Here is a 22,632-nt window from a genome sequence, read left to right as displayed (position 1 = left end):
ACCATGACTAAGCAGTTTTTGTGTTTCTACAGTATATAAACCCCTCGCGTTCTCTGTATTGTCGGGCTGTCAACTAATCACCTACGGCTGGTTCGTTGACCAGCTCCATTATTGCAATAATTAAATCGATTTTAAAGTATGATTGTTTGAAGAATCTGCAGTCTCTCTTCCTTTGGATTAGAATTTCCACGACAATATACATTTAAAAATAAGAAATTGTAACACAGTCGACTCCTGACAGCTGCAACAGCTTTGGACTGATGTGACAGCGTACACTAAACCAGAGAATGCAGATATCAAGATATATTATAAAGAATATTACTGAGTTGGGACTGAAAAACACTGTAGTGCACTTCAAACAGAGTTTGCATTTCTACAAAGTGCACTTATGAGGAGTCGACTGTAAATTACTTCCTAAAAGATTCAAACAATATCATGAATAAGCAGCATTAGGTAAAAATGGATGAGAAACACTCTTGGACAGATGGAAGGAAGATATTTTCTGGAAAGTATATATGTTTCAATGTATCAATAACATCAGGTCAGACCACTCTCTCGTCACCTGAGAGATATTCTCAAACAAAGGACCAGGACTTCCTGTTTCTAATAACGTGAAAACATCAACAGACTGAACAGCAGACCTGTGAGCTTCCTACAATACTATTTATTGTTTAATCATTACATCATCAATTGAATCAAATCAAACTTTATTGACATAAAATGTTGAAAAACATAACTTGCTTATATCCATTTATCTGAAACCATCAACATGAATGATCCAGAGTTGCTTTCCTTCCCTAAGAGTGTAGATCTTTGTTCCAATTTTATTTTTGTTTTCATCCCGTTTTCTTTCTTTGTGGATGTTATTCACTTCAGCAGATGAGACGTACGAATTAATGTTCTACCACAGACTGAGCAGCCATGTTGTTTCTCTACTGTGTACAGTGCATTCGGAAAGTATTCAGACCCCTTCACTTTTTCCACATTTTGTTACGTTACAGTCTTATTCTAAAATTGATCTAATTGTTTTTCCCCCCTCATCAATCTACACACAATACCCCATAATGACAAAGCAAAAACAGGATTTTAGAAATATTTGCAAATGTATAAAGAATTAAAAAACTGAAATATCACATTAACATAAGTATTCAGACCCTTTACTCAGTACATTGTAGAAGCACTTTTTGCCTTGATTCTTCTTGGGTATGATGCTACAAGCTTGGCACACCTGTATTTGGGGACTTTCTCCCATTCTTCTCTGCAGATCCTCTCAAGCTCTGTCAGGTTGGATGGGGAGCGTTGCTGCACAGTTATTTTCAGGTCTCTCCAGAGATGTTCGATCGGGTTCAAGTCCGGGCTCTGGCTGGACCACTCAAGGACATTCAGAGACTTGTCCCGAAGCCACTCCTGCGTTGTCTTGGCCGTGTGCTTAGGATCGTTGTCCTGTTGGAAGGTGAACCTTCGCCCCACACGGAGGTCCTGAGCGCACTGGAGCAGGTTTTCATCAAGGATATCTCAGTACTTTGCTCCGTTCATCTTTCCCTTGATCCTGACTAGTTTCCCAGTTCCTGCCGCTGAAAAACATCCCCACAGCATGATGCTGCCACCACCATGCTTCACCGTAGGGATGGTGCCAGGTTTCCTCCAGACGTGACGCTTGGCATTCAGGCCTAAGAGTTCAATCTTGGTTTCATCAGACCAGAAAATCTTGTTTCTCATGGTCTGAGAGTCCTTTAGATGCCTTTTGGCAAACTCCAAGTGGGCTGTCATGTGCCTTTTACTGAAGAGTGGCTTCTGTCTGGCCACTCTACCATAAAGGCCTGATTGGTGGAGTGCTGCAGTGATGATTGTCCTTCTGGAAGGTTCTCCACAGAGGAGCTCCACAGAGGAGCTCTGGAGCTCTGTCAGTGACCATCGGCTTCTTGGTCACCTCCCCGACCAAGACACTTCTCCCCCGATTACTCAGTTTGGCCGGGCGGACAGCTCTAGGAAGAGTCTTGGTGGTTTCCAACTTCTTCCATTTAAGAATGATTGAGGCCACTGTGTTCTTGGGGACCTTCAATGCTGCATACATTTTTTGGTACCCTTCCCCAGATCTGTGCCTCGACACAATCCTGTCTCGGAGCTCTATGGATAATTCCTTCGACCTCATGGCTTGGTTTTTGCTCTGACATGCACTGTCAATTGTGGGTCCTTATATAGACAGGTGTGTGCCTTTCCAAATCATGTCCTATCAATTGAATTTACCACAGGTGGACTCCAATCAAGTTGCAGAAACATCTCAAGGATTTTCAATAGAAACAGGATGCACCGGAGTTCAATTTCGAGTCTCAAAGCAAATGGTCTGAATACTTATGTAAATAAAGGTATCTGTTTTTTATTTTTTATAAATGTGCAAAAATGTATAAAAACCTGTTTTCACTTTGTCATTATGGGGTATTGTGTGTAGATTGATGAGGACAATGTATTATTTAATAAATGTTACAATAGGTCTGTAACGTAACAAAATGTGAAAAAAGTCAAGGGGTCTGAATACTTTCCAAATGCACTGTAAGTCAGTTTATGCCTCCTTAGGTCCATCTTATGATTGAAGCCTTTCCCACAGTCACCGCAAATGAAAGAGTATCATTCCGTGTAAGTCCATATGTGAACAGTTAGGTTCCACTTGACACCGAAGATTTTTCCACAGTCACCACAGCTAAATGGTTTCTCTCCGGTATGAGACAGTTTCTGCATGGTTAGGTTCTGCTTGAGACCTAAACTTCTCCTGTGTGAGTCTGTATATGTGCAGTTAGGTGTTCCTTGCGAATGAAGCCTTTACCACAGTCACCACAGCTAAATGGTTTCTCTCCTGTGTGAGTCAGTATGTGCCTCATTAGGTCCCCCTTCTGACTGAAGCTTTTACAGCAAAAAAAACAGCTAAATGGTTTCTCTCCTGTGTGAGTCAGTTTATGCATGGTTAGGGTCCCCTTCTGACTGAAGCTTTTCCCACAGTCGCCACAGCTAAATGGTTTCTCTCCTGTGTGAACCCTCATGTGCCTGGATAGATGACCTTTTTGTTTGAAGGTCTTGCCACAAAAGGGCCAGGTGCAGGGTTCCCCCATTAGTGGGTTCAGATCCAATAGTGGACTGGGGCTGCTGTCAAGTCCTACTGGGTCACTGCTTATGGCTGAGCTGAGGCTGGAGGCAATGTTTTCATTATCTGGAGGGTCACAGGGAATATCAAGACCCTTTAGGTGGGTCCCAGTGCCAAAAGGTTTCAGATCCACTGGTTTAGAGTCAATCTCTCTGTTCTCCACAGTCTGGGTTTGGGGAAGAGTCAAGGACCAAAATGGGTTTTCCTGATCACATTCACTTTTCACACAGGAAGGAGTGAAATCGAAATCTATGATGTCAGGCTCCAGCCCTTGAAGCTGCTCTTCCTCCTGACTGGTCCTGAGTTCCTCCTGTTCCTCTATAATCTGTGTGGGCTCTGGGTCCTCCTGCCCCAGACTGGGGCTCCACTCCTGCTCACAGTGCTGCTGCTCAGGGGGAACCTCCTCTTCAGAGACAGCGAGAGAGAGCTGCAGGGAGTCTGGAGGGAAGGAGAGGAGGAGCAGAAACTTGAATCATACAGGTGAAGTGTAGATTTCTATGATCTAAACAGCCTGAGTGCAGATAGCTAGGGGTGGCTTCTAGACAGACATTGTATCTCGATCTAGCAGTATAACACTAGCCCATCGTGTGACTTTTCCCCAACCTGTGTCTGTGCCTGTTTGGCAACGCTTTCCCACGTTGGAGGGTATATTTGTGGTCAGTAGACGGTTCTGATGCGTCGTTTTAAATCGCTGAGTGGTGCCCAGGAAATAATTAAATCAAATTATTAGATGCTACCATCCCCCTTCCAATTCATAACCAAACATGGATGTCAATGTTTGCACGGAATGCGCGCACACCAGAGAGGAAGAGGCGAAGTGAGAGGTTTCACTCTCCTCAAAATCTGTCCGCGTGAGATAATCCCTTTTTTAAATGGAGGTCTGTGGAGAGAGTGTCAAATTACTTATTCAATTAATGACAGGTGTAATTAATCCAATTGCTTATTGGATCAAATAGAAGTTTCGTCATGCTTTGCTTGTTACAAATGTACTGATGTAAGTGGATGCACGTGTCATTCCAGCAAATTTGAGAAAAACGACTTAGTAGTGCCTGTTGTTCCACGCGTATCTGCCCTCTCAGTGGCTAGAATGGTCCCATCTGCTCCCGCCTGCTTTTCATAATTGGGGACATGCGTTTCCATTGTTCGAGCAGTCACTTGACTATCTTGTCAATATAATAGACAATCTTTGTGCACTCTCTTCGTTCTATTATTTCCTGTCTGCAGCAGCATGGTGCCCGTATTGCGAGGCTGATTAGGTAGGACAAACAGGTGTGAAACAGAGACAGGTGTGCACGCAAAGCGAGAACACAAGATTGAATCCATGTTTGGTTTTGATTTGTGGGGTGTGGTTGCTAACCTGGGTACCAGTTTATTTATCCAACATTTCTCTCCCTGTACTTCATGTTATGTGCTAAAGAGACTGGCCTTTCTGCCATCTTCAAATATGAACATTCTATTATTACATTAATGAGCTCGAGGAGAACAGAGGATTTAATCCTGATTCGACAACCCTCACAGCTATACTCCAATCACAATGATTATGCAAATATTGGAACTCCATTACTTTATTTTTTCTCCACAGAACATGCTGGTATCCGGTTGCTAAGCAACCGTTTTGTTTGCCCAGACAAAAGTTCTAAATTCTCAAACTAAACACATACTGCAATTCCAACCACAAAACATCTTAGCTTTGATTTTAAGCCTCAAAATACAACAACAACTTGCCTAGCTAATAGCTAAATGTTTGTTTTTGACTGTTATAAATTGTAATTTTATTTTCGAGGCTCCACATATTGTCATGGAAAATATGACTGTTATTTCCAACAACCAATGAGAAACTCCGTCGTAAATCCAGCTGCATATTGAACGTTGAGATTGCCAAAAGTGAGATTGCCAAAAGTGAGAGTGCCAAAAGGCCAGTCTCTTTGGCAATGACAAGGAGTGGATTGTTAGCTAAAGAGACTCAGACCTAGAGTCAGACTAGGTGGTAGCATCTAACAATTGGATTTAATAATTTCCTGGGCACGACTCGGCGATGCAAACTATGTAAGGGATAATCAACGAGGGATTATCCATTCTATGGAAAATAATGAATGACGTGGAAGGTGTGTTCTAGGCTTAGGCGGTATCCAGGTTGTCATACCAACCTTGTGCCATCCCGGGATATTCGGTAATGCCGGCACTGACAAACCCCACTGAGCCTTTGTAATCTGAAGGTTAGCAATGCTAACAACTACATGTACAATCCCATAGAAAATGCTAACTATACTGAACAAAAATATAAAACGCAACATGTAAAGTGTTGGTCCCATGTTTCATGAGCTGAAATAAAAATTATCTGAAATTTGCCATTCGCACAAAAAGTTTATTTCTCTCAGATTTTGTGCACAAATGTGTTCTCTGTTAGTGAGCATTTCTCCTTTGCCAAGAGAATCCATCCACCTGACAGGTGTGGCATATAAAGAAGCTGATTAAACAGCCTGATCATTACACAGGTGCACCTTGTGCTGGGGACAATAAAAGGCCACTCTAAAATGTGCAGTTTTGTCACACAACACAATGCCACCGATTTCTCTAGTTTTGAGGGAGCGTGCAATTGGCATGCTGACTGCAGGAATGTCCACCAGAGTTGTTGCCAGAGAATTTAATGTTAATTTCTCTACCATAAGCCGCCTCCAACGTTGTTTTGGAGAATTTGGCAGTACGTCCAACCGGCCTCACAACCGCAGACCACGTGTAACCACGCCCAGGACCTCCACATCCGGCTTCTTCTGAGACCAGCTACCTGGACAGCTGACGAAACTGAGGAGTATTTCTGTCTGTAATGAAGCCCTTTTGTTGGGAAAAACTAATTGAGATTGGCTGGGCCTGGCTCCCCAGTGGGTGGGCCTGGCTCCCAAGTGGTTGGGCCTATGCCCTCCCAGGCCCACCCATGGCTGCGCCCCTGCCCAGTCATGTAAAATCCATAGATTAGGGCCTAATGAATTTTTTTCAATTGACTGATTTCCTTATATGAACTGTAACTCAGGAAAATCTTTGAAATTGTTGCATGTTGCGTTTATATTTTTGTTCAGTATAAATGCTAACAAGTGCTTTGCAAACATTTTATACAGTCTCTAATCTAAACTATTTGCAGGACAGACGTCCCAGCTCATAAAGTTATACAAGTAACTCAAAAATGCTACTCACAGTTTGCAGCATGCACTAGGGCTGACCTCATATAGTCGACTGGTCAAACAGCAAGTAAACGTAGTTTGTTTTTACATCCATTGAGAATGACAATAGTTCCTCAATGTAGCCTATTTGAAAAATCTTTCCAGCTCTCTCCCTTTCAATAACCACAGCATGAAAGGGGGAAAAAATGTCATGATCTGATCCGGTGGAAACGTCATAAAATAGGCCGACCTGATAGGCCGATTTTTTTGGGGGGGTCATTTAGCAGACAATCTTATCCAGAGTGACTTACAGGAGCAATTAGGTTTAAGTGCCTTGCTCAAGGGCACATCGACAGATTTTTCACCTAGTCGGCTCGGGGATTAGAACCTGCGACCTTTCGGTTACTGGCACAACGCTCTTAACCACTAAGCTACCTGCCGCCCTTGTGCAAATAGCCTACAGCTGTGTCTGTCCGGAGCTCACTGGAGCTGGAAACACTGAGGGCCCAGAATATTTTATGCAATGTTGCAAGTTTGTTAGAGCAAGCTTCAGGCCCAAGTTGATAGTTGATACAATGTTTCAAGTTCATGAATCCACGTACAGTGGGGAGAACAAGTATTTGATACACTGCTGATTTTGCAGGTTTTCCTACTTACAAAGAATGTAGTGGTCTGTAATTTTTATCATTGGTACACTTCAACTGTGAGAGACGGAATCTAAAACAAAAATCCAGAAAATCACATTGTATGATTTTTAAGTAATTAATTTGCATTTTATTGCATGACATAAGTATTTGATACATCAGAAAAGCAGAACTTCATATTTGGTACAGAAACCTTTGTTTGCAATTACAGAGATCATACATTTCCTGTAGGTCTTGACCAGGTTTGCACACACTGCAGCAGGGATTTTGGCCCACTCCTCCATACAGACCTTCAGGTTTCGGGGCTGTCGCTGGGCAATATGGACTTTCAGCTCCCTCCAAAGATTTTCTATTGGGTTCAGGTCTGGAGACTGGCTAGGCCACTCCAGGACCTTGAGATGCTTCTTACGGAGCCACTCCTTAGTTGCCCTGGCTGTGTGTTTCGGGTCGTTGTCATGCTGGAAGACCCAGCCACGACCCATCTTCAATGCTCTTACTGAGGGAAGGAGGTTGTTGGACAAGATCTCGCAATACATGGCCCCATCCATCCTCCCCTCAATACGATGCAGTCGTCCTGTCCCCTTTGCAGAAAAGCATCCCCAAAGAATGATGTTTCCACCTCCATGCTTCACGGTTGGGATGGTGTTCTTGGGGTTGTACTCATCCTTCTTCTTCCTCCAAACACGGCGAGTGGAGTTTAGACCAAAAAGCTATATTTTTGTCTCATCAGACCACATGACCTTCTCCCATTCCTCCTCTGGATCATCCAGATGGTCATTGGCAAACTTCAGACGGGCCTGGACATGCGCTGGCTTGAGCAGGGGGACCTTGCGTGCGCTGCAGGATTTTAATCCATGACGGCGTAGTGTGTTACTAATGGTTTTCTTTGAGACTGTGGTCCCAGCTCTCTTCAGGTCATTGACCAGGTCCTGCCGTGTAGTTCTGGGTTGATACCTCACCTTCCTCATGATCATTGATGCCCCACGAGGTGAGATCTTGCATGGAGCCCCAGACCGAGAGTGATTGACCGTCATCTTGAACTTCTTCCATTTTCTAATAATTCTCACCAAGCTGCTTGCCTATTGTCCTGTAGCCCATCCCAGCCTTGTGCAGGTCTACAATTTTATCCCCGATGTCCTTACACAGCTCTCTGGTCTTGGCCATTGTGGAGAGGTTGGAGTCTGTTTGATTGAGTGTGTGGACAGGTGTCTTTTATACAGGTAACGAGTTCAAACAGGTGCAGTTAATACAGGTAATGAGTGGAGAACAGGAGGGCTTCTTAAAGAAAAACTAACAGGTCTGTGAGAGCCGGAATTCTTACTGGTTGGTAGGTGATCAAATACTTATGTCATGCAATAAAATGCAAATTAATTACTTAATCATACACGGTGATTTTCTGGATTTTTGTTTTAGATTCCGTCTCTCACAGTTGAAGTGTACCTATGATAAAAATTACAGACCTCTACATGCTTTGTAAGTAGGAAAACCTGCAAAATCGGCAGTGTATCAAATACTTGTTCTCCCCACTGTATGTGAACGTGAGTAGATTACCTTGAAAACAACGGTCGGACATCTTGGATGCAATCTCCAGTTCTTATTACACCTCAGTGCTCACAAGGCTACTTAAAAAGTAGCTATAAATATTCAAATGTATAATTTCTTATTCAAATAAATAGTTTCAACCATATGTATTGCAGTGGAGGCTGCTGAGGGGAGAACGGCTCATAATAATGTCTGGAACGGAGCAAATGGAATGGCATCAAACACACAGAAACCATGTGTTTGATACCATTCCACCAATTCCACTCCAGCCATTACAACAAGCCCGTCCTCCCCAATTAAGGTGTCACCAACCTCCTGTGGTATTGATAGTATTGAAAAACCATCCCGTGGCTATTTCCAAATACCCCGGGAATACGGCATAGGCTATATAGTATACCGCCAAGCATAGTATGTTCCATGACACGCTAGCGGAGTGGAACTAACCTTTCACAGTTACATTATTTTCCAGAGAACGCATAGAGCCTTGAGTTGATTATCACTTTTATAACATGGATATAATTTAAAACACATTTGCCGCTAGAAATGTGTTCAACATCCACTGAAATTGCTAGCAAGTTTACGTGATAGCTACAGTAGTTGCCTTAGTAACCAAACAAACAGACTTGCTAGTTTAGCTAACCAAACGACCATTATTAGTATGAAAATCGAATACAACAATGCCAATGTTTTCAATTTGACTTTTGCTTTAAAAATTAACTACAGCCATTGAATTCTACCGTGCTGATATGCCATGTGTTAAAGGGGAATAATGCACGCTGTAGAATGCCCTTCAGGCCAATCAGAAACAAGTATTCAACAATGCCATCAGCTGAAAGCCTGATTGGCTGAAAGCTGCATATACCACAGGTATGACAAAAAAGTACTTTTTACTGTTCTAATTACTTTGGTAACCAGTTTATAATAGTAATAAGGCACCTCGGGGGTTTGTGGTATATGGCCAATACACCACGGCTAAGGGCTGTATCCAGGCACACCGCGCTGCTTTGTGCATAAGAACAGCCCTTAGCCGTGGTATATTGGCCATATACCACACCGCCTCGGCCTTATTGCTTAATTATACAATGACATTGTTTTATGCTCGTTTCTGATTGGCTTAAAAAGCATTCTAGAGTGTGCGTTATTTCTCTATAACGCATGGTATATCAGCACAGTATAATTAGTTCATTCTTACATGTTCTATGTTTGAGCTGCTTTTGAATGCAAAAGTCGAATTTAAAACATTATTGGTATTGTTGAATTCGATTTTGATAATGGCAAGCTAGGACTGATGGTTTGGTTAGCTAAATTAGCAAGTCTGTTTGGTTACCAAGGCAACTACTGTAGCTATCTAGTAAACTTGCTAGCTACTTCAGTGGATGTTGAACACTCTTCTAGCGGCAAATTAACACATTTCTAGTAGCAAATGTGTTCAATTATATCCACGGTATAAAAGGGATAATCAACTCAAGGCTCTATGTGTTCTCTGGAAAATAATGCAACTCATTTACATTTTAGTCATTTAGCAGACGCTCTTATCCAGAGCGACTTACATGAGCAATTAGGGTTAAGTGCCTTGCTCAAAGGGCACATCGACATATTTTTCACCTAGTCGGCTCGGAGATTAGAACCAGCGACCTTTCGGGTTACTGGCACACCGCTCTTACCCACTAAGCCACCTGCATGGAACACACCTTACACGCCGTTCATTATTTTCCCCTCGTTGACTACCCTTACTGTGCACCGACCACGGACATACCCTCCGATGTGGGAAAGCGTTGCCAAACAGGCACATACAGGTAAATAAGTTGCACGGTGGGCTAGTGTTATACTGCTTGACCGAGATACAATGTCTGTCTCGAAGCTGGGCTAAGTTGCACCCCAGTCTTTATCCCATTTCAAAATCAGCTTTTTAGTGACAAAGACAACTTTTTAATCATGTACAGTCAAAGTTACAGTAGATAACTGTTTAACCCTCAAGCAAAGGCATATTTTGATCATAGCCCAGTGGTTCATTCCATTCTTAATTTTTTTCATGACTTTGTCAATCAACTTGTTCTTAATAAATCTTAATTATTGTTATAGTGTTTCTGTATCACTATGGACTTAGCAAAAATGTATGTCCTTTGAGGTCATTTTGACTCCTCCAGCCCAAAATACCTAATTCTGCCTATATTTTGATCAACAGGACCTTTATTTGATTCCAGGTTTCGCCGGAGATATAACAACAAGGTTATCCATACCAGCAGAGGGTGGAGGGGACCTGCATCAGCGATTTTGACCAGATAGACAGATCATCTACAGAGATACAGTGCCTTGCAAAAGTATTCATCCCCCTTGGCGTTTTTCCTATTTTGTTGCATTACAACCTGTAATTTAAATTGATTTTTATTTGGATTTCATGTAATGGACATACACAAAATAGTCCAAATTGGTGAAGTGAAATGCAAAAAATAACTTGTTTCAAAAAATGCTTTGCTATGAAGCCCCTAAATAAGATCTGGTGCAACCAATTACCTTCAGAAGTCACATAATTAGGTAAATAAAGTCCACCTGTGTGCAATCTAAGTGTCACATGATCTGTCACATGATCTCAGTATATATACACCTGTTCTGAAAGGCCCCAGAGTCTGCAACACCATTAAGCAAGGGGCACCACCAAGCAAGTTTCACCATGAAGACCAAGGAGCTCTCCAAACAGGTCAGGGACAAAGTTATGGAGAAGTACCGATCAGGGTTGGGTTATAAAAAAAATATCTGAAACTTTGAACATCCCACGGAGCACAATTAAATCCATTATTAAAAAATGGAAAGAATATGGCACCACAACAAACCTGCCAAGAGAGGGCCGCCCACCAAAACTCACAGACCAGGCAAGGAGGGCATTAATCAGAGAGGCAACAAAGAGACCAAAGATAACCCTGAAGGAGCTGCAAAGCTCCACAGCGGAGATTGGAGTATCTGTCCATAGGACCACTTTAAGCCATACACTCCACAGAGCTGGGCTTTAGGGAAGAGTGGCCAGAAAAAAGCCATTGCTTAAAGAAACAAATAAGCAAACACGTTTGGTGTTCGCCAAAAGGCATGTGGGAGACTCCCCAAACATATGGAAGAAGGTACTCTGGTCAGATGAGACTAAAATTGAGCTTTTTGGCCATCAAGGAAAACGCTATGTCTGGCGCAAACCCAACACCTCTCATCACCACGAGAACACCTTCCCCACAGTGAAGCATGGTGGTGGCAGCATCATGCTGTGGGGATGTTTTTCCATCGGCAGGGACTGGGAAACTGGTCAGAATTGAAGGAATGATGGATGGCGCTAAATACAGGGAAATTCTTGAGGGAAACCTGTTTCAGTCTTCCAGAGATTTGAGACTGGGACGGAGGTTCACCTTCCAGCAGGACAATGACCCTAAGCATACTGCTAAAGCAACACTTGAGTGGTTTAAGGGGAAACATTTAAATGTCTTGGAATGGCCTAGTCAAAGCCCAGACCTCAATCCAATTGAGAATCTGTGGTATGACTTAAAGATTGCTGTACACCAGCGGAACCTATCCAACTTGAAGGAGCTGGAGCAGTTTTGCCTTGAAGAATGGGCAAAAATCCCAGTGGCTAGATGTGCCAAGCTTATAGAGACATACCCCAAGAGACTTGCAGCTGTAATTGCTGCAAAAGGTAGCTCTACAAAGTATTGACTTTGGGGGGTGAATAGTTATGCACGCTCAAGTTCTGTTTTTTTGTCTTCAAAGTGGTAGGCATGTTGTGTAAATCAAATGACACAAACCCCCCAAAAATCCGTTTTAATTCCAGGTTGTAAGGCATCAAAATAGGAAAGATGCCAAGGGGGGGGGGGTGAATACTTTTGCAAGCCACTGTATAGCTCCTCATGTACTGTCCTAAGATTGTTATTTTCTATACCACGCATTGTAGGACTGCGTACAAAACCAAAATTACCTCATTTTTGTGTATATAAAAAAATCGGCCAATGGTATACAAAGTCTGCCAATGGTAAACACTTGATAGAACTGCAATACAGAACTCTGGGGTGTATTCATTACGGAAACTGTTTACCGTTTAAGAACAAAAACGGAAGCAAACTAGAGTTTCTATTGGACAAATTCAGGTAGTGTCCCTCCCCGTTTCGTTCGCTTCTGTTTAAGAAAGGTTTTGCAACAGAATCGGCATAATGAATACACCCCTGATAGGTTCTGAATCTACAGAGAGCTGTAATGGTGGGTATTGTCCTAAAAGTAGTTATATTTTATATATATATTTATATTTTAGTCATTTAGCAGACGCTCTTATCCAGAGCGACTTACATGAGCAATTAGGGTTAAGTGCCTTGCTCAAGGGCACATCGACAGATTTTTCACCTAGTCGGCTCGGGGATTAGAACCAGCGACCTTTCGGTTACTGGCACAACGCTCTTAACCACTAAGCTACCTATATTGGCAGAACCACCCTGATGGTTCACTTCACATATCAATATGGCCTTTCTCCAATAGTTGGGCATTTGGAATAAGTTTGAAAAATAACTGGTCTAAATCAGCATACTCTCAGAAATAATGGGTGGGTTTAGGACAAAAATCACACTTGGCCACACACTGGGGGGATTTGATTAATATGGCCCGGCTGCCCAGAGTTTGCACCGGGTGAAAAGTGATTGGATTAGTTTTGGAACCGGGCTGCCTCCCCGTTCTGGCGAAGGTCGCTCAAAACAAAAGTGACGCAGGTTAAAACACACAGAGTAATAAATAGGATTTGGTGTTTTCAACACGCAAAAGTGATTGCTTTTGATAAAACCGCTTAAATCTGCCTTCTCAATGAAAACTATTTTGAAAATTCAAATGTATATTTTATGGAAAAGAGATGTATGTTTCTGGATGTTGCATCACGTTGCCTTGTAGACAATATCACCGAGCGACCAGATTACTGTTCGATTTGAGCAGTGTGCCCATCCCTCACTGGCTTTGCCCGGTCACATGACGGACCATAGCCCGGTGCAATCCATGCCAACTTAATTGAATTCCCTTTGTGCTTTGAACAAGGCCGTCCTCTGATTGATTGAATTTATTTGACAATTTGTAAAATACATACATAAGGGCGCTCCAGCCGGTGACGCCTCCACATACAATTTATGAAAATCATTTAGGATAACACAATAAAACTTAACAGCTTATTTCCATTGTGGTCCTTTTGAAGAGGGAAGGGGGAACGGGGAATGCAACAAGGTTAGGCGGTAATTGTAATGGCAACGGACAATGACAGACAAAAATTGTTGTTTGTTTCATAACATGAGATAATTAGTACAATTTCCTTTCCTAATAAACAACTATAGACAGGTACATCTCCCTTGTCTCACATACCCTTAATATATAAAACAATCAATACCTAATATATACAACACTATCACCATATAATAAACAACAGGCACCAAAAGGCAGACCATATGCTATCCCAGGTATTTCCTTCTCAGCCACATACTGTAATCTTACCACTCACTTTTGAGACATGCTACTATTTAGCCATTTTTTCCATTGAGAACTTGAAACAACTATTATGGCGGTTCTAAGTTTCAAATTCTTCTGAAGACTATTCCACAGAATGGCAGCTGAGTATAAAAAAAAAGTGTATTTCCCCATACCACTTTTAAATCTCAAAGGAACGTCAGTTTCACTCCTTCTAGTGGAATAGTTATCCCTTACTAAGTTAAAGTAGTTACATAGGTACCTGGGGGTCCATACTGTGGACAATCTTATGTACAAGACAATTTAATCTGAGCGACTCTCTCCTCCACTTTGAGCCATCTAAGGGTTTCAAAGTGGGAATAGTCAAGATGCGTAAGTGCTGGAAGTTTAAGAATAATCCTGACTAAAATGTCTGCAATTTATTTTTCATTATCTTGGGGGCACTATTGTACCAGGAAGAGCACACATAGTCAAAGTGGCACTGAACAAGAGCCCCTGACAATGTCCCCATTGCATTCTTATCCAGATATTTGGAGGTTCTTGCCAGAAACCTAATTTCATGGTTCACTTTGGAGATAAGTTTGTGCCATGCTCTTCCCTGTCAGATGGTCATCTAGTACACATCCAAGATAATTAACAGAGTCTACTATGTCACCTACTACCACTTTTTTTTTAAATCAGGGTATTTCCTCAGTTTCACCTTGGACCCGAACAAGATGGACTCGGTTTTTCCAAGGTGAAGTGACAGCTTATTGTCATATAGCCATTTACTGACATTCAGAAGTTCAGCATCTATAAAATGGTGATTACTGTTGGCTAGCCTAAACAGTTTGAGTATAACTATAGCTAGCAATCAATAGATCTCCATACGTACCTAGCTTAATAAACGGACTAAAAGGAGACTGCTACACCTTATAGTCCAAGGACGTTCCTTACATGTTCTGTTTAAAGGTGAATTGGCTCTGGAAGCCAAAACAGCCAAACACTCCATCTAAACGTGAATCGAATCTCAATTAATGTACGGTTCTAGAAACAAATCCCTCTACTTTCATATCACATCGAAATAATTTCACAAATGCAAAACACACACTTCCTCTACACTGTTTTAACACAGTTGCAGCCGACAGTATTTTTCAGCGACAACACGTTTGTGGCATTCGTCTTCCATTTATATTTTACACACAGGTGTTATGAGAAGCGGCTAATCAGCACAGGTAATCGACTCGGTCTTCCGTCTGTTTACCGTAAACACGCGCTGAGGGGGTTCGGTTCATCTCACCCAGGGGCCCAAGCAAAATAAAAGTCACATAATGAAGCATGTGTTGTAGGCTAATTAGTAGGATTCTTTGTTTTCCCATGCAAAAGTGATTGCTTTTGAGAAAAACTATTTTCTGCCTTCCCAATGAAACCTAGTTTGAAAATTCAACATTTATTTGATGGAAAAGAGATGCATGTTTCTGGACGATGCACAATGCTGCCTTGTTGACAAAATGACCAAGCAGCGCCTTTACCCGGGGCCAGCATAAAATAACTCCCTCATGGAGACATGGCTTTGTGAGAAGATTAACCCTATAAAAGGTGTGCATCAATTTAACATTTTTGTGTATTTCTAGATTATATGAAAGATAAGGTCTTTATGCTCCCAAAACCGTACCTCAAGTGATGCATGTTAATGTTCAGACCGAGCGTCGGGGCTCTTAACAAAACTCCCCTTACTGAGAGTCCCGATCAAAGGCTATATAGCCATAGAAATAATAATGACTTGGACGGGTGTCCCCATTCAAGTCAATTATGGTATAACGTGTGGATGACGGCCATTGCGAATGTACCCCATGGGCGCAAAGCCGGAAGTAAAAGCAGGAAGTGTATCCAGCAATCTGTGCTGTGATTTGTTGAATCAACTCAAATTACATTACAAACAATTATTCCCCATTGCATGAGCCACATCAGCTAGCATCAGTTCCAAACCTGTTCTATTCATTCTTATTTATATGTTCATAGCTACGTACTTATTCTAGATAACGTTAGTGGTATCTCTGGTGTGATCCGCAGCAGTCTCCGTAGCCGATCATTCTCCTCCTGGTACTCCACTACCGTTTTCTCAACTGCCCCGAAAATCTCCACAACAGCCGCCGTTAAACGCTCATTTAAAAACACACTCAACAACTGTAGTTTAGACATTTTCAGTCGAATGAGAGTTGGGTGGCTATTTAGTTCAATCAGTATGTCTTTCTTTATTCCACACAGGTAACGTTGAATATCAAAACAAGTCGTCTCCAATCCTACTTCCGTGTTCTAGTCAAGGAATTTTACAAAATTCATTTTATTCTAGTGGGTGGGGAGCCCAGAAACGCACAACAGCGTCGCCAGCTGGATGGGAGTTTACTACTGTGCAACGCAGCCTACAGACCCGTTGTAAAAGGAAACGATAACTAAATTACATTTAGACAAACACTGGTTATCATACAGGTGCGGACAAATATATAGCCACCTTTGCGCTTTTCTTAAATAATTCCCTATTTCTTCTCAAATTAATTGAAATTGAAAAAAAGTTGGTCTCCACACATTACTGTATTGTCAACATTGCAGAACCAATTTTTTTTTGGGGGGAAGCTTAATTTTACACTTTTAAATAAGAAAAATCAAATACATGGTATGGAAAAATGCAGCAAACAAAAATGAGTCGTTAGGACGTCCCTGGAACGTCAGGAGGTTGTGTTATGGTCCCATGGACATCCTTATGACGTCCCTGTTTGCTGGGAAATTATTGGAACCCAGGAGCTAATCCTTAAACAGCATTTGGCGAAGAGAACTGAAATGAAAAAAAATATACACTTCTTGTAGCCATCAATGAGCTTGCTGCACCTTTCTACTGGCAATTTGGCCCTTTCTTCAGCTGCAAACTGCTCAAATTATTCAATGTTTGAGTGGTGCCTTCCACAAACTCCAGTTTTCAGATCTCGCCATACGTTTTTGATAGGATTCAGATCTGGACTCCTCGCTGGTCCCTCCACGACAGTCCAGTGTTTATTCTTGAACCATTCCTGGGTACTTTTTGATGTGTGTTTGGGTTGTTCTCCTGCTGGAAGACCCACCATTTTCAACAGAGACACAGTTTTTGGGCACTGGGTCAAACATTGCACTTCAAAACACCTTGATAATCTGGTGATTCCATGATGTCTTGTACACATTCAAGGCCCCCACCAGAGATAGCAAAGCAGCCCCACAGAATTATTGAACCTCCCCATGTTTGATTGTAGGGGGGGTGTTCTTTTCTTTGAATGCCTCATTTGGTTGTTAGTAAACATACTGTAAGAATAACCCACTGCTGAAAGAGACATGGAAGCCCCATTGAACTTACCTACATAAACAAGCCTAAATCCTGGGGAAATGTTCTGTGGACCAATTAAACGAAATTATCGCTATTTGGCAATATGGATCAGTGCCATGTTTACCGATTACCAAATTAAGCATATAAAAGAAAATAACAATCCTTACAATCAAACATGGGGGAGGTTCAATATTACTGTGGGATTGCTTTGCTGCCTCTGGTACTGGGGGTCCTTGAATGATGCTGTGTCTGCATGTATGTATTACAATTATACACTTCAACAGTGTTTACCAATCCTGGTCCTGAGACATCAATGGTTACACATAACTATGCAATAGACTAGAAACATGATTTAACTATTTAAAGGCTTATTTGTAATTCATATATACAGAAACATAATTGAAAAAAAAAACAGTACACTACACTTCCTATGCATCATGTAAATACTCTAAAACCTGTTCATCTCAATATCTAATTTCCTTCATCTACACTGATCTGAGGACACAGGATAGGTGTAGTATTTCATCCAATGAGAGACCTATTTACAACCAATAGAGGAATGTGAAACGCTTTATTGAAAGAAGTTCATTATCAAAGTGTAATAAATACATGCATTATATTATTATAAATACAAGTTCAATCTGTACTTCAATGCACATCTGGTGTCCATTATAAAAACAGAGGAAGAAATAGGAGGTGGGGAGAGAGGTGGGAGAAAGAGGAGGTGGGGAGAGAGGTGGGAGAAAGAGGAGGTGGGGAGAGAGGTGGGAGAAAGAGGAGGTGGGGAGAGAGGTGGGAGAAAGAGGAGGTGGGGAGAGAGGTGGGAGAAAGAGGAGGTGGGGAGAGAGGTGGGAGAAAGAGGGGGTGGGGAGAGAGGTGGGAGGAAGAGGAGGTGGGGAGAGAGGTGTGAGAAAGAGGAGGTGGGGAGAGAGGTGTGAGAAAGAGGGGGTGGGGAGAGAGGTGGGAGGAAGAGGAGGTGGGGAGAGAGGAGGTGGGGAGAGAGGTGGGAGAAAGAGGAGGTGGGGAGAGAGGTGGGAGAAAGAGGAGGTGGGGAGAGAGGTGGGAGGAAGAGGAGGTGGGGAGAGAGGTGGGAGAAAGAGGAGGTGGGGAGAGAGGTGGGAGAAAGAGGAGGTGGGGAGAGAGGTGGGAGAAAGAGGAGGTGGGGAGAGAGGTGGGAGAAAGAGGAGGTGGGGAGAGAGGTGGGAGGAAGAGGAGGTGGGGAGAGAGGTGGGAGAAAGAGGAGGTGGGGAGAGAGGTGGGAGAAAGAGGAGGTGGGAGGAAGAGGAGGTGGGGAGAGAGGTGGGAGGAAGAGGAGGTGGGGAGAGAGGTGGGAGGAAGAGGAGGTGGGGAGAGAGGTGGGAGGAAGAGGAGGTGGGGAGAGAGGTGGGAGGAAGAGGAGGTGGGGAGAGAGGTGTGAGAAAGAGGAGGTGGGGAGAGAGGTGGGAGAAAGAGGAGGTGGAGAGAGAGGTGGGAGGAAGAGGAGGTGGGGAGAGAGGTGGGAGAAAGAGGAGGTGGGGAGAGAGGTGTGAGGAAGAGGAGGTGGGGAGAGAGGTGGGAGGAAGAGGAGGTGGGGAGAGAGGTGGGAGGAAGAGGAGGTGGGGGGAGAGGTGGGAGAAAGAGGAGGTGGGGAGAGAGGTGGGAGGAAGAGGAGGTGGGGAGAGAGGTGGGAGAAAGAGGAGGTGGGGAGAGAGGTGGGAGAAAGAGGAGGTGGGGAGAGAGGTGGGAGAAAGAGGAGGTGGGGAGAGAGGTGTGAAAGACAGAAAGGGAAAGAGGTAAGAACAGAGGAGCAGGGTAGACAGCATATGATTAATGAATTACAGTGCTACTAGGGAAGACAGCATATGATTAATGAATGACAGTGCTACTAAACTTAATATTCTCTCAGTTCATGTCTCCTAACCAGCCTTGGGCCCCCAGTTGGCCTGAAGGTTATCTTAAGAGCGGGTGAGGTGGCGATGACGGGACTGGGGGTTGGCATCCTCTCTCGTATCAAAACATACCTGCAGACGAAAGACAGATGGAGAGAGAGAGAGAGAGCATGATTAAGCCTTTTATTTTTTTATTCTAGCACTGTCAGTCATCATAATCATCAGAAGGTGAAATGCTAAACTGACCTTGGATCATTAACTCTGGGACTACTACATCTATCTGTATTTCAATGTAAAGCATCTCTTTAATAATACTTCCTGTTGACCCGACCAAGTGACCTCTCACCTCTGATCATGCAGTGCCCTCTGTATCAGGCAGTTCAGAAGGGTTCAGTTCAGGGGTTCACCGACACAGCTGATATAACCTAGAGGATTTAGGGAGAAGGGGGTAGAGCGATGAAGTGAAGCAGAGAGACTGTTATTGAGAAAATAAGGTAGTTAAAGAGACAGTGTTCAACAGGAATCTGTGTGTGTGGCCTCACCTGGTGTCCACACTGAGCGGCTGCAGAGTACTTTATACTGAAAAACAAGCCCAGACACACGAGGACAAACAATAGTGTAGTTATATAAATAGTAATAATGAAGTGTCTTACTATTCTCCATGGTTGGTCCTCTGGCCTATTCTTTGAAGGTGGAAGGAGCCACAGTTATACACCTGAGCCTGCTTACTGCACAACACAATCCATCAGTCAGATTGATACACGAGTGTGTCGGTGTGGGTTATAGGGTGTCTAATTGTTCTAAATGTTTTCAATATGGGTGACTCTTAAAAGAGTCTGTTTTGTTTTTGTACAGACATCACCCTTACCTGAACAGCACCCTCACCTGAGAAGCAGAAATCAAAGGTAGAGAAACCGGGAATTGAATAACTGCAGTTGACATAGCTAAGTAAATAGAATAATACTATTATTGCAATGTGGATGGCTCTTAAAAGAGCCTTTGGTTGTGCATAGTGTAGTCTATGGTGTTGCCAGAGAACAGCACCCTCTTCGAAGAAGTAGGAGGTGAAGATCTCCCGCACAACGATTGCCTCCCGTGCTGCGTTGTTGGCCCCCATCCTTGAAACCTCCTGCAGAGCAGCTGACCTCTCCTCTAGCCCACGGTGGCGAGCAGCAGATCCCCTCCTGGTATTTGTATCCTTTCACCCTCCTTCATGGCTGTTAGCTTGCGACCTACAAATGCATTTGGAGTTTGTATTTTACAATGATAAATACTTCAAGATAGCTAGGTAGTTGATATTTAATTAAATTAGCTAGCTAGCTATACAGTATGTAAAGTTGGCTAGATAGCTAGCTAGCTACGTTAGCAGCTCATTTGAGTTAGCCTGCACTGTAGCTACAGTGGGGGAAAAAGTATTTAGTCAGCCACCAATTGTGCAAGTTCTCTCACTTAAAAAGATGAGAGAGGCCTGTAATTTTCATCATAGGTACACGTCAACTATGACAGACAAAATGAGAAAAGAAAATCCAGAAAATCACATTGTAGGATTTTTAATGAATTTATTTGCAAATTATGGTGGAAAATAAGTATTTGGTCAATAACAAAAGTTTCTCAATACTTTGTTATATACCCTTTGTTGGCAATGACACAGGTCAAAAGTTTTCTGTAAGTCTTCACAAGGTTTTCACACACTGTTGCTGGTATTTTGGCCCATTCCTCCATGCAGATCTCCTCTAGAGCAGTGATGTTTTGGGGCTGTCGCTGGGCAACACGGACTTTCAACTCCCTCCAAAGATGTTCTATGGGGTTGAGATCTGGAGACTGGCTAGGCCACTCCAGGACCTTGAAATGCTTCTTACGAAGCCACTCCTTCGTTGCCCGGGCGGTGTGTTTGGGATCATTGTCATGCTGAAAGACCCAGCCACGTTTCATCTTCAATGCCCTTGCTGATGGAAGGAGGTTTTCACTCAAAATCTCACGATACATGGCCCCATTCATTCTTTCCTTTACACGGATCAGTCGTCCTGGTCCCTTTGCAGAAAAACAGCCCCAAAGCATGAAGTTTCCACCCCCATGCTTCACAGTAGGTATGGTGTTCTTTGGATGCAACTCAGCATTCTTTGTCCTCCAAACACGACGAGTTGAGTTTTTACCAAAAAGTTATATTTTGGTTTCATCTGACCATATGACATTCTCCCAATCCTCTTCTGGATCATCCAAATGTACTCTAGCAAACTTCAGACGGGCCTGGACATGTACTGGCTTAAGCAGGGGGACACGTCTGGCACTGCAGGATTTGAGTCCCTGGCGGCGTAGTGTGTTACTGATGGTAGACTTTGTTACTTTGGTCCCAGCTCTCTGCAGGTCATTCACTAGGTCCCCCCGTGTGGTTCTGGGATTTTTGCTCACCGTTCTTATGATCATTTTGACCCCATGGGGTGAGATCTTGCGTGGAGCCCCAGATCGAGGGAGATTATCAGTGGTCTTGTATGTCTTCCATTTCCTAATAATTGCTCCCACAGTTGATTTCTTCAAACCAAGCTGCTTACCTATTGCAGATTCAGTCTTCCCAGCCTGGTGCAGGTCTACAATTTTGTTTCTGGTGTCCTTTGACAGCTCTTTGGTCTTGGCCATAGTGGAGTTTGGAGTGTGACTGTTTGAGGTTGTGGACAGGTGTCTTTTATACTGATAACAAGTTCAAACAGGTGCCATTAATACAGGTAACGAGTGGAGGACAGAGGAGCCTCTTAAAGAAGAAGTTACAGGTCTGTGAGAGCCAGAAATCTTGCTTGTTTGTAGGTGACCAAATACTTATTTTCCACCATAATTTGCAAATAAATTCATTAAAAATCCTACAATGTGATTTTCTGGATTTTTTTTCTCATTTTGTCTGTCATAGTTGACGTGTACCTATGATGAAAATTACAGGCCTCTCTCATCTTTTTAAGTGGGAGAACTTGCACAATTGGTGGCTGACTAAATACTTTTTTCCCCCACTGTAGTTAGCCAATAAAACATTGTTTAAAAAAAAAAAAAAATTCAGAATGTATTTACTTACTTGAATAGGTTCTCCCAGCCATGTGGACGATTGGAAACAGGGCAGCAAAGTTTGTTTGTCACCAGAGCGGTTTAGAGCATATTATTATTTACCTGTGAATAAATTCATGAAATGGAGAATGGATTAAACTATTTAGCCATGTAATAACCAGACCTTCATACTAACGAGCTATGCTGATTTCTTGACGCACAATCAAACGTGATGCATAGCTGATTTACAGTGAGGATATGTCTATATGCAGAGGGAGGGATCATTACCTCATCATTCAAATCAAAAACTTTATTCACATATACTTTTTTACATAAACATTACTTTATCACACATCCATTTATTTGAAACCCACAGTATGAATGGTCTGGAGTTGCTCTCCTTTCCCAAGAGTGTTGTCCACATCCTGCCTTGTTATTCCCATCTCCTGACTGAAGATCCTCT

The 22,632-nt window shown here is 42.8% G+C and overlaps 1 protein-coding gene across 1 annotated transcript; it reads right to left on the bottom strand.

The window, feature by feature from the left end:
* Positions 1-650: 650 nt before the first annotated feature.
* LOC311112780 (uncharacterized protein) lies at positions 651-16,234 on the bottom strand. Its single transcript, XM_084155920.1, has 2 exons — positions 15,953-16,234; positions 651-3,574 (listed from the first exon to the last, which is right to left on the bottom strand). The coding sequence occupies exons 1-2, from the start codon at positions 16,122-16,124 to the stop codon at positions 2,757-2,759; spliced, it is 990 nt and encodes a 329-aa protein (XP_084012046.1). The 5' UTR covers positions 16,125-16,234; the 3' UTR covers positions 651-2,756.
* Between the last annotated feature and the right edge of the window lie 6,398 nt (positions 16,235-22,632).

This window comes from Coregonus lavaretus, assembly GCF_964263955.1.
Source record: "Coregonus lavaretus genome assembly, chromosome: 39".
Taxonomy (NCBI): Eukaryota; Metazoa; Chordata; class Actinopteri; order Salmoniformes; family Salmonidae; genus Coregonus; species Coregonus lavaretus.
This window is presented reverse-complemented; position numbering and strand designations above follow the sequence as displayed.

Bases quoted from the DNA above. Each gene is read 5' to 3' on its own strand.
- LOC311112780 (XM_084155920.1), bottom strand. From the start codon at position 16,124: ATGTCTAAACTACAGTTGTTGAGTGTGTTTTTAAATGAGCGTTTAACG. The intron at 3,575-15,952 runs GTACGTAGCTAT...CCTTCCCTCCAG, and splicing joins ACTAACGTTATCTAGAATAA to ACTCCCTGCAGCTCTCTCTC.